Below are 13,827 nucleotides of genomic sequence, written 5' to 3' on the forward strand. Positions count from 1 at the left end.
ACCATGCGTGTCCAAACCTATGACCACAATACCAAACCTATGACCACAATACGTTAATTCGATACCTGAACTGCCTCAATGTCTATTGACATTATCGTTCCTGGCACGACATCTACACTTGTGATTGGGCGAAATATAAAGTCTGATGGGGTCCTCCACTGCTTTCTTGTTATTTCAGGCACTACTCGGACTAGCGCCTTGATGCCATAGATAAACATGTCTATGTCAATGCGTATCCCTCGCACTACAACTTCATTCATCATTGTGCTGATCATCAGCATTGCTCGTACTAGGCACACTCCTGGGGTGGAACACACTATTCCCCGCTCTGTAAACGAGATAGTCATGTTCAATTTGCTTAGCAAATCTCTTCCTAGCAAGTTGATTGGCGCGTCTTCGTGGTACAGTAAGGGTGTGCGCACTATTTTCCCCCACCGTTATATCTAGATCTTTCGTGTAAGGAACTTTTAAAATAGCCCTAGAGAACCCCTGTGTTTCCAAATTCCTGCCTGAGAGCGGAAACCGCACTTCCATAAGACATGACTTTTCTGCTCCTGAGTCTACCATGAAGATAAACTGCTTATTTCCTATCTCTGCCCCACTAGTCGTTCCTCTTCTTCACGTAGGGTGGTGAATACGGCTGGACACGCAAGTGCTCCCTGTGGGCTGTCCTAATCTGCGTACCTTACTTGCCCTGGTACTGAAAAGACATTATCTCCAACTACTGTTACACCATTGAATGTTGCAGGTGCACCGTTTGCAGCAGTTGTGAAGCTGGTATTGCTGGCGCTTCCTACAGTGTTTTGTCGTGCTATGGGCTGGGATGAACTGTTATGTGAATGTGGGGGGTGGCCGTCTTTGTTGCATTTGGGGCTCATTATAACACTGCTCCTGCTGTCTTCTACTCCCCATTGGTAGTCCATAGGGACTACCTGGGTGTGGGCAACCCCATCCTTGTTCATTGTCCATGGGTGGTTGGCCTTGAAAGTACCCCGACAGACGCATTCTGCAATCTCTCGAATAGTGTCCCCACCTTCCACAATTCCAACATGACCCGTGTTGTCCCCCTCTCATCCCTTGCCCACCGAAACCTGTTTCCCATACCTCCGAATCCCCCTCTCTGGCCGCGGTACCCACCTCTTCCTCTGCTCAGCCGTTCTTGCCACTGTGGTCCTCTCTGTGGTTCTTCTCCGCTCCACTGCCCTTGTTCTCCTGCGGCCCACAGTGCTGCTATTCCAACTGGTCTGTTTCTCAAACATTCGTCCCCTTCGTTCTCTCTATCAGCAGTTACGCTGGCGTTTATGGCGGCGACCTTCACCAATTTGTTCTGCACTAGCTTCGCTTCATCTGCCAACTATTTTTGTGCTATCTCCTTTTCCTTCTCTTTGATCCTCCTACAGTGGTGCACGATTATACTCTGAATTTCTGGCCAACCCTTGGCTTCTATCCCAGCTATTTTATCCAAGGCCTTCTGTACCTATTTCTCCTCCATTGTGCACTGCATCACCAAATGTAAATTGGGAATATCTGGAAACGTGCGTCGCAAGGCGTTCCATACCTGCACTCGAACATTATTGAATGGTGATCCATCGTGGCGGTCACAATTCATTGTCACTCCTGGGAACCCTGCTTTTTTCCACACAGCGTCTGCCTGATCACCGACAGCGGAGACCAGCAAACTCTTTACATCACCTATTGCGAGTGGTACTCCTGCCGTGTTTTTCTCAAATGCTTGTATCCATTTCCTGGCCCCTCCCGCAAGTGGGGGGAGGAGCTTCAACAGGTTGTTTTTATCCATTTGGGCCCATTGAATGTAATGTGGCCTGCCTGCTACCTTATGTATCAGTGGCATCTGCAACTTCTGCTTCTTTCCTGTCTTACTTACTGTCCCTTTCTTTATCTTACTCACCAACATGTTCCCTACTCCCTGCCTTAATCTGCCTTGCCATCGTGGCGGCGATGGTTCGTCAAAATCATCAAGCTGAGATGGTAGTGGGGATCCCATAGCCGCCGCTCCCTCTTCATACTCATCTAGATCACGCCATACCTCTTCTACTTCCTCCTCTTGCTCGGCATTCTCATCGTGTCCCTGCCCTCGCTGACTTTTGGGGTTAGCTGGGCGTATAATTTTCACTGGTTTGTCATTTAGATGGAACAGGAACTCTCCCGACCTCCATTCCTTTTCTTGCCCCTGCGATATATGTGTTCGATGAGATGATATAGATCGTGTCGGCTCTGATGTTGGTGCCAACCCCCCTGTTGCGCTTAAGGAGGGTGTAAGATCTGCTACAGATAATGGTGGCACTTCCCCTCCCCCCGGCAGCATTTGGCCCTTGTCACACAATGCTCTCAGCCGCATTATCTCCATCTGTGCATGCGCTAGCTGGTGGTCTAGATCTCCATTTAACCGCGCTAAATTTACAGGGGGTGCACTCGTAGGGCCATACAGACCTCCTTTGTCATATGGTGGCGGTGCGGTAGCTACTGCTCCGTTAGAGGGAGTGGGGGTGGGGCATGCCGGTATGTACAGGGGTTCGATATATCCTACTACTGGCCTTGTCATCAAGGGATATATTTTAGTTGTGTCATTTTCAGCTGTGGTCGTTGAGCACTCACACCCTTTGGGGTTCCACTTACCTCTTCCTGTGTGTTCTCCTTTTCAATTGTCTTTCCCGTACTTACCTCTCCTGTGGGGGCTATTTCCTCAAACATCTGCCACAGATCTAGCACTTCCCTTCTGTTCTGCAATGGTTTTCCCTTATACCTCGCCAATAAGTGCGTGGACACTAAGTCTAACACCAGTTCGTCGAACGACCCACCCTTTGGCCAAATTGGTACTACGCTGTCCCCTTTTATCTCTGTCACCCACTGATTGTGGTATTTTTGTATTCTATCACTATATTGTGGGAGGTGTTGACAAATATGAGCGAACAGTGTTATTCCTCCCATGACGATATTTCTCCCTTAACTTGTATGTGCACTTGCACCCAAACCGAACCTCCCTTCTAATCACCTCTCCTCCAACCAATGGTTCCCTTGTACAGATCAGTAATGTCAAGTGTTTCTCAATTATGGGCAATTATTGTGTACCAATATTCAATGTTACCCGTGTACCTATTGCATTTCTAACTTCAATAGTTCACTTTTAGCATGTATGACTTTACCAACAAATCACTTTCAGTATTTCAGCATATGCGACACAAAATAGACAAAAAGCAAAAACATACAACACATAACATGCACATGCACTACCTCTGCGCTTCTATTTCTCCCTTGTTCCCATTACTGAACACCTTTTCCCCTTCCCAGTTTTACCTACTCTTCTCAGTCACTCCCCGCCTCTTACACCCTTTTACTTATTCCCAAAGAGATCTTTGCTTACACGGAAAAAGAAAATTCTAAATAACTACTCTGAGTCTACTCAATATATGAGACCCCTACTTTTTCTCTTTATCTTCGCTTATTTATCTGCACTGGACGAGACAATGCTACGCGGCACCGCCTTCTACCACGTTCGGGCTAGGATATCTCTTCCCCTCTTCTCACTTCTTCACAAAACCGAATGGCCATATAAAAGACAGATCAGATAGGCCTCAACATCACTCACACAGTTACTGCTCTTATCCTCAACCCACTATCACCTGTTCTCTCGTCCCTGTACTTTTCCCCCCTTACCTTTCCTTGGCAACCTTCGCAACCGGCACTCACGTGTTCCGTCAGGTAATCCGAGGGTCACCGTTCTCGGTTTGACCCCAGTCAGGTCCGCACCCCAACCAAGCTGTGGCCCGCCTCGGCGAGCAGCTTTTCAGTAGGGTATTCGTCAACCGGGAACCCTCGACCCTTTCTTGTAGAGCGCACAGGCTGGTCAGCCGCGGAGGCGATGGTTTTGCTTGGGGGCGTCCTGGATCTCGCCGCACGGTGTGGGCCTCGAGGCACCTCTCCAAATCACGTTGCAGGGGGTCACCAAATGTTTGTGCCCTCCCCGTCTTTGATGTGCAAAAGAATAAAACAAACACACCCCTGACACGGAATAAGGCAAAGAGAGCAGGCTGCAATGGCTCAAGGAGAGATTTTATCTGCTTGAATATTATTCAAGAGATATCTGAGAGGGCTCTGCACAAGTTATCATTACATCATGGTTTATAGGGTGCGTGACACAACTAACATAGGATACTATGTTGGTCCCGGATTGGTCAGTTCTCTCAATGTCTCAGGTGGGGTGGCATCTCTTCATCCGGGCTGGTCGCTTGGTTGGCAGGAGGATTGACGTCAGTGGGAGGTAGGGTGGTCACTATCTAAGCTAACATAATATATTCTCAAAAAAGGCATTCAATTAAAGACCTTCAGTAGTCTATCATGTCTCTATACAAGTCACACATTTATCTAAACTATCAATAACATAGGATTATACAAGTCATAGGTTAAGGGTCTTGACCGCTATAATACACTGGTTGAAGTCAGGATCCGTGCACATAAGAATCTCTGGTATGTGGCATTTGTTAGTGGTAGGAAACGAAATATTGCAGCAGGGGTCTAATGTTAGTTGGGGATCTGCTGGGTGGGCATCATGGCATGGTCAGCGGCCTGGCACATGAAAGGAATATCTCGCAGAGACACAGGGTCACAATGGCAGTGAATTTCCACGGGTGAGAGTGCAGGAGGGGTATGACACGTTTGTGGAGATGAACGAGCTATGTGCTTAGCTCATGCTGGTTCACATGCGAGACAGTAATCTCAGAGAAAGAGTAATGTGTTACATTTACAATTGTGTTGCAAACATCTCCGGCTTCAGCGTGAGAATGGACCTGTGAAGTTTTCCAGCCAGGGTGAGAACGAGGGTGGGGGCTCTTTGCTCTGCTCGCCTGGCCGTGCCGCTGCGTGAAAAGGGTAGAGAAGCATTTTTTGTACTATCGCAGTTAGGCCTAGTCACTAAGATGGAGTTGAAAGGGGTACAAAAATGGATGCCCCGTGTCCTGCTCAGTGGTCCCATCTACGCGAAAGTCAACCGAGGTTAACATCGCATAAGAGCAAGGGGAGAACCCACTACTGGAGGCACTTGGTCAGAGTTTTGTACTGAGAAGTAGAGGATGCGAGGGGCCTCATGGCCCCTCGCTCCCACACAACACTTAGTTTAAGGCTGTACCACCCGAGTCAATGGCAGCGTAGACAGAGCAGCCAGGCTTAGCTTCGGGGGGAGAGAGGGCTGTAAAATCATTACAAATTAAATTGTAATACAAATGGTCCAAAGAAACACTATGTATTGTAAAAATAAAGGGTTTATTCAAATACAGGTAGGCCCAGATAAATCTAGGGGTATATAAGTACTAACACACATATGTAATCACAATTATCAAAACACAACACTATGCTAGAAGGTGCACAGACCAAAGCATAAACCTTATTTGGAACACCAAACAGTAGTTCTAGGGAAGTCAAACCTTTTCATACACATTCAGTATAGGTCACACTTATTCTTGGGGAGTAAAAACCAATGGTTACTTTCAAAATTACATTCAGTAATGCCAGGGCAGTAGACCCTACTAGTTGTATAATGAGACTCAGTAACAGATCACATTATCAGTCAACTGGACAGTATACATTTTGTGAATAGTGGAACACTTATTCCAGGTACAGTAAAAACCTATAACTACTTTTGTGATAACACACGGTTATACTAGGTGAGTAAATCCTAAGGGTGTAATATTCAATTACAGGTGCTTTTGAGATCACTAAAACACAGATTGAGATAAGCAGTAACTCCTGCAACTTATTTTTTGGATGGAAAACAGCTAACTCAAGGTAAATAAAACCCATATACTTTTTTTTTAACCGCACAATGAAATCCAGGTTAGATCTTTCCCAGCTATACAAGTACCTTATGTATGACTTCTGAGTGACAGTTAGAACCAAAGACTCTCCGTGAGTCTGTTTACAACAGCACAGGGAAAGCAAAACCCAATGTTACACTTTACTGAATGACTCAAAGTTATTCTAGGTAGGCAACAACCTAATACAGACTTATTCTGGACAGGCTAACAGCAAGTCAGGTGAAGCAAGACCCAGTCGGGGGACACTGGTGATACCAACAGTTGGGGGACACTCATACAATTACCCTAACCAGAATAATCTGGTGAAACCAACACATTACTTTTGGGAAGAGGCACAACCCAATCACAGGAGAGTAATATACCTTCACATGTACTTTCTTCACAGGAGAGTAATATACCTTTACATCTACTTTCTATTAGAATGGCAAAATGGTTTCTAAGGAAAAGAAGGATGTTTGTACTTTTGAGAATAGTGCATCACATATTCAAATTAAGTAAGAACTTTTGTAACTGTTCACTCTTAAGAGTTACAATTACTAACCAACTCTTTTACAAGTAAGTAACTTTTAAACACGTGTTTTCTTTTTTAGGCAAAAGGCCAAATCCCTTAAAAGTCTTTCCCTTATTCTTGGAGCATGAGTGTTCTCAGTGGCAGAAGGGGGGTCACTAGGATCTAGTGACCAACAGACAGTGTCAGAATGGTTTCTTAAGTAGCAAAAGTCTGAGTTCCTTAGGAAGACTGAGCAAACAGGTTAGTACTTTACTTCTAGAGTTAGAAGAAGGTCCAGGGGCTTCACAGAAGACACCCTAGCATGATTCTAGCAGTGGGAAAGGGTGCACTGGATGAGAGGCCTCCCCAACACAGAAAACACCCCACAGCTACACAGAATTCCTAAGAGACTTAAAGTAAGTACATACCCAAGCCAACACAGTACCTCAGCAGTGAAGAGGATTTTGCAGCAGGAGGACTTCAGGATCTGCATCCAAATACCCGGTCAGTGGATTCGTTGTCGTGGTGACTGAAAACAAGACCTCAGAAGGAACTTTGCAGCAGGGATCAATGGAGAAAGCTCCAGGCAAGGTTTTTGTGGCTGAATGCGGTTCTGTGGATTTGGCGCCTTTTCAAGGAGCAGGTTTTTGTGGCTGAATGCGGTTCTGTGGATTTGGCGCCTTTTCAAGGAGCATAGAAAAAAAGACAGGAAATCGCAGTTGAATTCTTGTTGTTACAAAGGTCCATCACTCTGGTGAGGGGACTTCCCAGACTCTGGAGATACACCAGGATGCCCACGAAGTTTCAGTGAGATTCGGAAGACCATGCACCGCACAGTGGGTCGAGTATCCAGGTTATTTGGGTATTGCAGCAAAGCAAGGTCGCAGCAATGTGTGGCATGGCTCAAAATGTAGGTCTCTTTAAGTCTAGTGGGTCCCACCAGGCACTGGTTCGTTGTTTTCAGAGTCCTCAGGTTGATTGGAAGGAAGGGCTACAGAAGGCTCCGGTTATACAGCAGGCTCTCTGGTTGCTGGAAATCGTTTCAGCTGCTTTTTTCATTCATCATCCTCTTCGGTTTCGGTTCCAGTGGTCGACTTGTCTTCAGCTTCCAGGTCTGCAGTATTTAACAGGAATTACAGCACAACCTCTGCATTCTCTCCTTGCATTTTACAACAAGGGGCAGTCTGTTTGTCCAATCAGGACAGCCAGCACCCCTCCACTCGGATTTGACCCCATTCAGGCAAGGAGGAAGACAAAGGGCTGCAGAGTTCTGGACTCCTCCATCGCTTCCTGCCTTCACAGACAGACTGGAGCCTGGGCGGGGAGGGTATCACTGCCACCAGCCATTGAAAGTAAGCTTGTCCCTCTAACAGAAATGTTACAGTTTTAGTGTAAAAGGGGATAACATTGCATCTCCCCAGCACTCCAGATAAGATGGGGTGTGCTGGTTTCACCTAACAAAATGTAAAAGTGATTCAAAGATCCTTTCTACCCATGGGAACTGTAGTTCTCTCAAGGTTAGCTAGAGAACGTTTATAAGGGGAGCCCCTAAGGCTAACCAGCAACAACAGGCACTTATTGCCAACAAGTTTTTAAAGAGGATAACTTTAAAAAGACACAATGGAGAGTCAAAAAAATGACACCCATAAAAAGAGTAAAAGATTCGGTGAGTGAGGAAAAAGGTTCCCACTCACAGAGGAATTAAGGGGAAAAATATCCCACTAGTAAGGAAAAAAGTTCTGGGGTCGATACAGGTCAGGAAGATTTATCATTTCAATGAAAATCTTACCTAACACTCTGCCTCGCTTGTTTCTGTAAATTAAGTCTCCATTATTTAACCTTTTCATCCCGGTGTATGGGATACTAGAATTTAAAGGGACATGTTCTCAATCTGTAAGATTATGGCACTTATTCCGTGTTTCTGTGCCCCAGTTGCTAGGAGTTTCTGTGAAGGTGGAACACCTCATATAGGTGATTATCTCTTAGGAGTACCTCATAGGAACGAAAGTCATTGTCTCCAAAGCGGGTGGAGGGGGGGGGGGGGGGGGGGGGGGAGTCTCTACCGGTAAGGGCCCACTTGCCTCTACCCCTAGGGAGGGTATTGCAGAGCTGGCCCACCTACCTAGCCTCACAGGAAGGGGCTCCCCTTTGCGGAAAAGGGACAAATTCCCTTGATTTGTCACAGCATGTGTACACACACACACACACACACACACACACACACCCACACTATCTCCCTCTGCCCCCTACAATTCCTCTGGTTTGGTCTGAATGTGTTCAGATTCTGCTTTATTTGTAAGTCGCTCGGAAGAGGCCCATCTGTTAGTGTTTTGTTTCTTTTTTCGTAATGGAACCAGTAAAAAGGGAAAAACTGGATCTGGTGAGGTAGTAAAGCACAGAATATGAATAGGGAAAGACAAATCATTGCTGGTTAAGTGCCCCATAGCCCTTTAAGGACCACTGCAGTGTCTTTGGTAAATACCCCTCCCTTCTCAGACCGCAAAGGAGTGGAGTCAAAGAATCCATGGTACACGGGCAAGTGGTTTAGAGGTGCGTGTTGATAAAGGTGGAACGGTCTATGGGCAAAGGGCAGTCAGCTGTGATGAATCCAGTGGAGTCATCACCGATTACCCTGGCGGTAACAACCTCCCATGTGGCATGGGGAACGCAGCCACTACCTTATCCTGACCCCTGGGGGCGGATACCAGTGTGGCAGAGAAGAAGAGGTCACCACAGGTGGGACGCTGAGTCAGAGACACTGCGAGCAGCTAGCAAGGTCCTATGAGCTTGGCGAGTTGAGAAGTTAGCATTCTCAATTTCAATCGTGAAGGGAAGCAGACGTACAATGGCGGAGCCACAAGGGAGGCCAGAAGAACGTCCAGATTGGAAAGCGGGTGACAGCAGCACGCCGCCGCAGAAACAAGAACCCGACCAGAGACTGTGTAGAAAACCGGTGAGTCTGCCCGTAGCCAGTGGCGACCCCAGAGCAGTCTGGTGACCGCACCAATAGCAATGTGAACATTGTAACTGTGAAGACGAGAGGCTTATTTGAATACTTAAAGGAAGAAAGGCAAACCCAAATGTACTGTGAATATCTCAATTGCCATTGTGGCACCAAACGTAAAGAAACCTTACCACAAGTATATATAGAAACCCGAGGGCCATACCTGCAATATTTATGACCGAAAATCATATTAGAAAGTCCAGGTAAAGCAAGATTCCAGGCAAGTGAAGTATAATGAGAAATCCTGGTAAACTGAAGACACCAGGCGAATGAAGCATATGAAAAGCCCTGGTAAACCAAAGAAAGACACCAGGCGAATGAAGCATATGAAAAGCCCTGGTAAACCACAGACACCAGGTGAACGAAGCATATGAGAAATCTGATTAAACCAAAGATACCAGGCAAATTAAATATAAATGAGAAATCCTGACAAGCAACACAGCAAGCAATTGATATAGATATAAAAGACCTGGCAGGAGAATACACCAGGCAATTGGCACTGCATAAAGGAACCTGGTAGGGGAGTAAACCACGCAATTTGCAAGCCCCAAGAAAGAGTAAGGGAAAGATTGGTGTTTATTGAACCTGGAAAGTTTGATATTAAAGAAAGACATTGCTATCCAGACCACAGAGAAAGTTGCATTGAAGAAAGACTGTTCAAGACTAGGTTGCCTAAACAGTAATCTTGTTTGTCCAAATAAGATAACAAGGAACTGTTTACAAAAAAGACTATGCTTCTTACAATTGAGAATCCAGAGGAAGGCATCCACTCTCTGGAACCAAAGGCTTCCACCTTGGAGAACATTTTTGTTGGAATTATACTTATTTTGGTTGTGAACACTTTTTGGCCAGTTGAAGATATTTTTCCTTACACATCGTTTATAGTGGGAGGGTCGGGATAGGACGTTTTGGACACAAGGACACTTTTTCAGTTATTGACATCCTGACACAAACAGATGCTTAGTTTTGAGTTTATAGGCAAGGAAACTCCTCTTTAGCATAGGGTCAGAGAGGTACTTTCCCAACCAAGCCCTTTTTCTTTTAATAACTATCTTTTGTGAAAACATGACAACATGACGTGTCCGGTTCTCATTTCTGACCTCTCACGCAGCCCAGGCGGAGGCCCCTCCAAACGGCTGTACCGCACATTTCAAGTTGACCAATTTAACAGTACTACTTGTGACTTCTTAGACTCTTGCCATTATTTGATGCGACTCTATAAGTGCACTCAATGCCCCATAGAAGAGACGTTTAACCTAAACAAGTTAGGTGTGCTAAGACCAGCACAAAAAGGGCAAAATAAACTCCAAACAATGGGGGACATTTACAACCTGGTTAAAAGAGACGAAGGCTAGACGCAACAACTCCTAAGAAAAAGAAGTGCTGATGGTCTTTAATGGCAAGACTGCAAGAACTGATAACATTTTTGAGGGCCAGGGTAGCGGCAGGGAAACCTCAGCTCGCATGCCCTCCAAATAGTCGATACAAAGACATAGACGGAGCAAGATTGTTAGTACACTAAGATTGCGATTGCAGAAGACATAGTAGACTGCTTTACTAGTATGAGTGCTGTAGCAAAAGCAGAACTTCGACAGGGGTAACAGGGAGCACAGGCGCCAGGAGCTGTGCAGCACCCTATTGCTGTACAGCCCCAGGCTCTGGGAACATCCGCACTAGTGCAGTCTGGACTAAGCACCAGAAGGATTCAGAGGGACCCTCAATTATCTGACAGACCTGCCTCTTACACACAGTCAGCGACAAGGTGCGGTATACAATGGGGGAGAGATTCTACAAACCTCCATGCTCCTCTCAGACAGATGCCCGCAGGACTAGAGGGATAAGGGGCGCAGCAGCCCCACTTATTTATGGTACATATTCCATGGACACCAGAAGTCTTTTGGAGCCTGGCCAAAGAATTCCCCAATTACAGAAGAATTAAAATGATTTGTAGAAGGACTACTTACAGTAACAGTGTTATAATCCTGCCTGGGCGGATTTGAATCAGCGCATGAAGGTTGTGATGCCTCCCCTGAGGCCTCACCTAAATTGCAGTCAATGATGCCCAATTAAAAAAAGAGTAATGTATCCCCAGGGGTGCTGCAAAGCAAGACATCCATTTTAGACCCTTGTTAGTCATTGTAAATCAATTTGAGGCAGCTTGACTGTCTGTTTTGGTTAATGTCATCCACTCTGGCAAAGAGAACAGTCACATGAGCGGATGAAGATGTGCTAGGTCTGAAAGATGGTTAGAAGAAAAAGTTTATGGAATGGTATCCAGGGAGATTACCAACCAGACATTTTGACATGTTAGCTTCAGCATTTGTATTTAAGTAGGTTTTCCTCCCTTACTAAGTTTCTATGATGCTACATACAATCAGATTATTAACGAGACTGCTGCAGATTTGCTCAGTCTGGATAAAAATAAGAAACCAAATGGCAGCAGATTGAAAAACACAACAGCTACCAGCTTACCTGTGAAGGCAGTATTTCTGTATATCCTCCATATAATCCTTATTGATATTGGCATAGGGATCCTGAAGAAGCGGACTGCTGTCTATTATGGTATCATCCCACGCCGTCGGCCAAGGCTCTAGATTTTCTTCGATGGATTGAGCAATTCCTTTATCATGAGGAGCAATTATTTGAGCTCCATTATCCCAATAAACCTGTGGGAGTTAACAAAAAACAAACAAAAAAACACTTACGAGTTTAAGAGTGCTAATCAAAGTAAACCCATCTAAATGTATACATTGTAAATACAGATATTATAGCTAAGGTAATTGATATCAATTGTAATTAACCTTACTACATTATACATAAACTTAGAAACACATTTAGACAAGCACAAAAGCAATGCTCAATGCTTAACATGTAAAAAATACAGCGTTGGATAAAAACAATTAAAAAAAAAAAAAAGAAAATCAGACATTCTGAAAGCCAAATAAACATAACTGACACTGCAGTATTAATACCTTGTATCCGTTGTCCTGCTTTGGATTATGAGACGCAGTTACCATGATTCCAGCACAAAGATTCAGATGGGGTACTGTGTAGGGCTGTAAGCAAATCAAAAATTAATTTTAAGGGGCCACTTCTTTTTTTAAATGCTATGACTTTAAAGCTAATTTGCTTTGCAGCACAGCCAGACAATTAAAAAATACATTATTTACCAATAATATTTTCTCCCGCATTGTGTATTTGTAGATTGCACACCTCTTGGCCTGGAAACCCTGTGTTAAGATGGATTTTCAGAACCCCCCATGAGGGGGCAGAGGGAGTTCTGAGAGGCCACTTCGGTCTAGCCAAATTCAACCAAGGAAGAGCAGTAAGGCTTACAATTTAGGAGATGGGGTGGTGGGCCGTAAGGGTACGATGACACACATAACAGTTCAATAATACCAACTAGACTGTATATATTACATGCATTACTTACCGTGATAGCATTTCTGATGATTGTGATGCTGTGCATATGGTCGGACATCCAGTGGTAACCACAGAGTATTGCATCTTGTCTTTCGGGAACCGAAAGGGGACGTCGGCATAGGCGTGTCTGTAACACTATCCCTATTGTGACATGTAGTGTACTCAAAATCCCTCACGTGCTGAGGTCCCTCAGATTGTATTTTTTCTGCCATGAGAAAGTGAGTGAGTACATAAAGAGAGAAAGTAGTAAGACGTCTATGTTCCTTCCACCCCGAGCGGGGAGGTAGGGAGTGCGCATGTGAATCTAAGCAGATACAATCATCAGAAATGCTATTACAGTAAGTAATGCATGTCTTCTGATGCTTGTTGTTCTGCTTAGAATCACATGCTGTGCATAGACTAGCGAGCAGTACCTGGAGTTGGAGGTGGGTTGTGAGAAGGAACAGTAGAGAAAAGATGTCTTAGTATTGCTTGTCCCACCTGAGAATCAGACCTAGAATGAGTGTCTAGGCAATAGTGTTTTGTAAAGGTGTGTACAGAACTCCAGGTTGCCACTTTGCAAATGGACTCTAGGGGAACATTTGCAATGAATGCTATGGATGCCCCAGTGCCACGAGTAGAATGTGCTCTAGGCTTGAAGGGCTGTTCTCTCTTGGCAAGAGTGTAACATAGTGTGATGCATTTAACAATCCACCTTGAGATAGCTGATTTAGAGACCGGATCCCCTTCTCTACCAGCCGCCAGTGAAATGAAAAATTGGTTTGTTTTCCTCGGTGGTTTAGTTCTTTCCAGGTACAACATGACTGCCCTGCGCACATCTAGTGTGTGTAGGCTTCCTTCGGCCATGCTAGTGGGATTCTGGAAAAAGGTAGGTAGTTCAATCGATTGGTTCACATTGAACTTCAAGATGAATTTAGGTGCAAATCTAGGATGAGTGCGCAGAACTACCTTATCCCTGTGGACTGTAACAAAGGGGTCTAGAAAAAGACAGTGCCTGTAGTTCGCTAACCCTTCTAATAGAAGTGATCGCCACTGGGAAGGCCGTTTTATAAGTCAGGTTTTTTAGACTTGCTTTAAGCATT

General features: G+C 45.1%; 1 protein-coding gene across 1 annotated transcript in view; it reads right to left on the reverse strand.

Moving 5' to 3' along the window:
* Nucleotides 1–13,827, reverse strand: part of PGM2 (phosphoglucomutase 2) — a 936,504-nt gene that overhangs the window by 743,823 nt on the left and 178,854 nt on the right. The window contains exons 5-6 of the mRNA XM_069631820.1: nt 12,295–12,378; nt 11,795–11,988 (exon numbers count right to left, since the gene is read on the reverse strand). Coding sequence (XP_069487921.1) covers nt 11,795–11,988; nt 12,295–12,378 — 278 coding nt within the window. The remainder of the gene's footprint in view (nt 1–11,794; nt 11,989–12,294; nt 12,379–13,827) is intronic.

Source organism: Ambystoma mexicanum, chromosome 6q (assembly GCF_040938575.1).
Source record: "Ambystoma mexicanum isolate Mex_15411 chromosome 6q, UKY_AmexF1_1, whole genome shotgun sequence".
Classification (NCBI taxonomy): Eukaryota; Metazoa; Chordata; class Amphibia; order Caudata; family Ambystomatidae; genus Ambystoma; species Ambystoma mexicanum.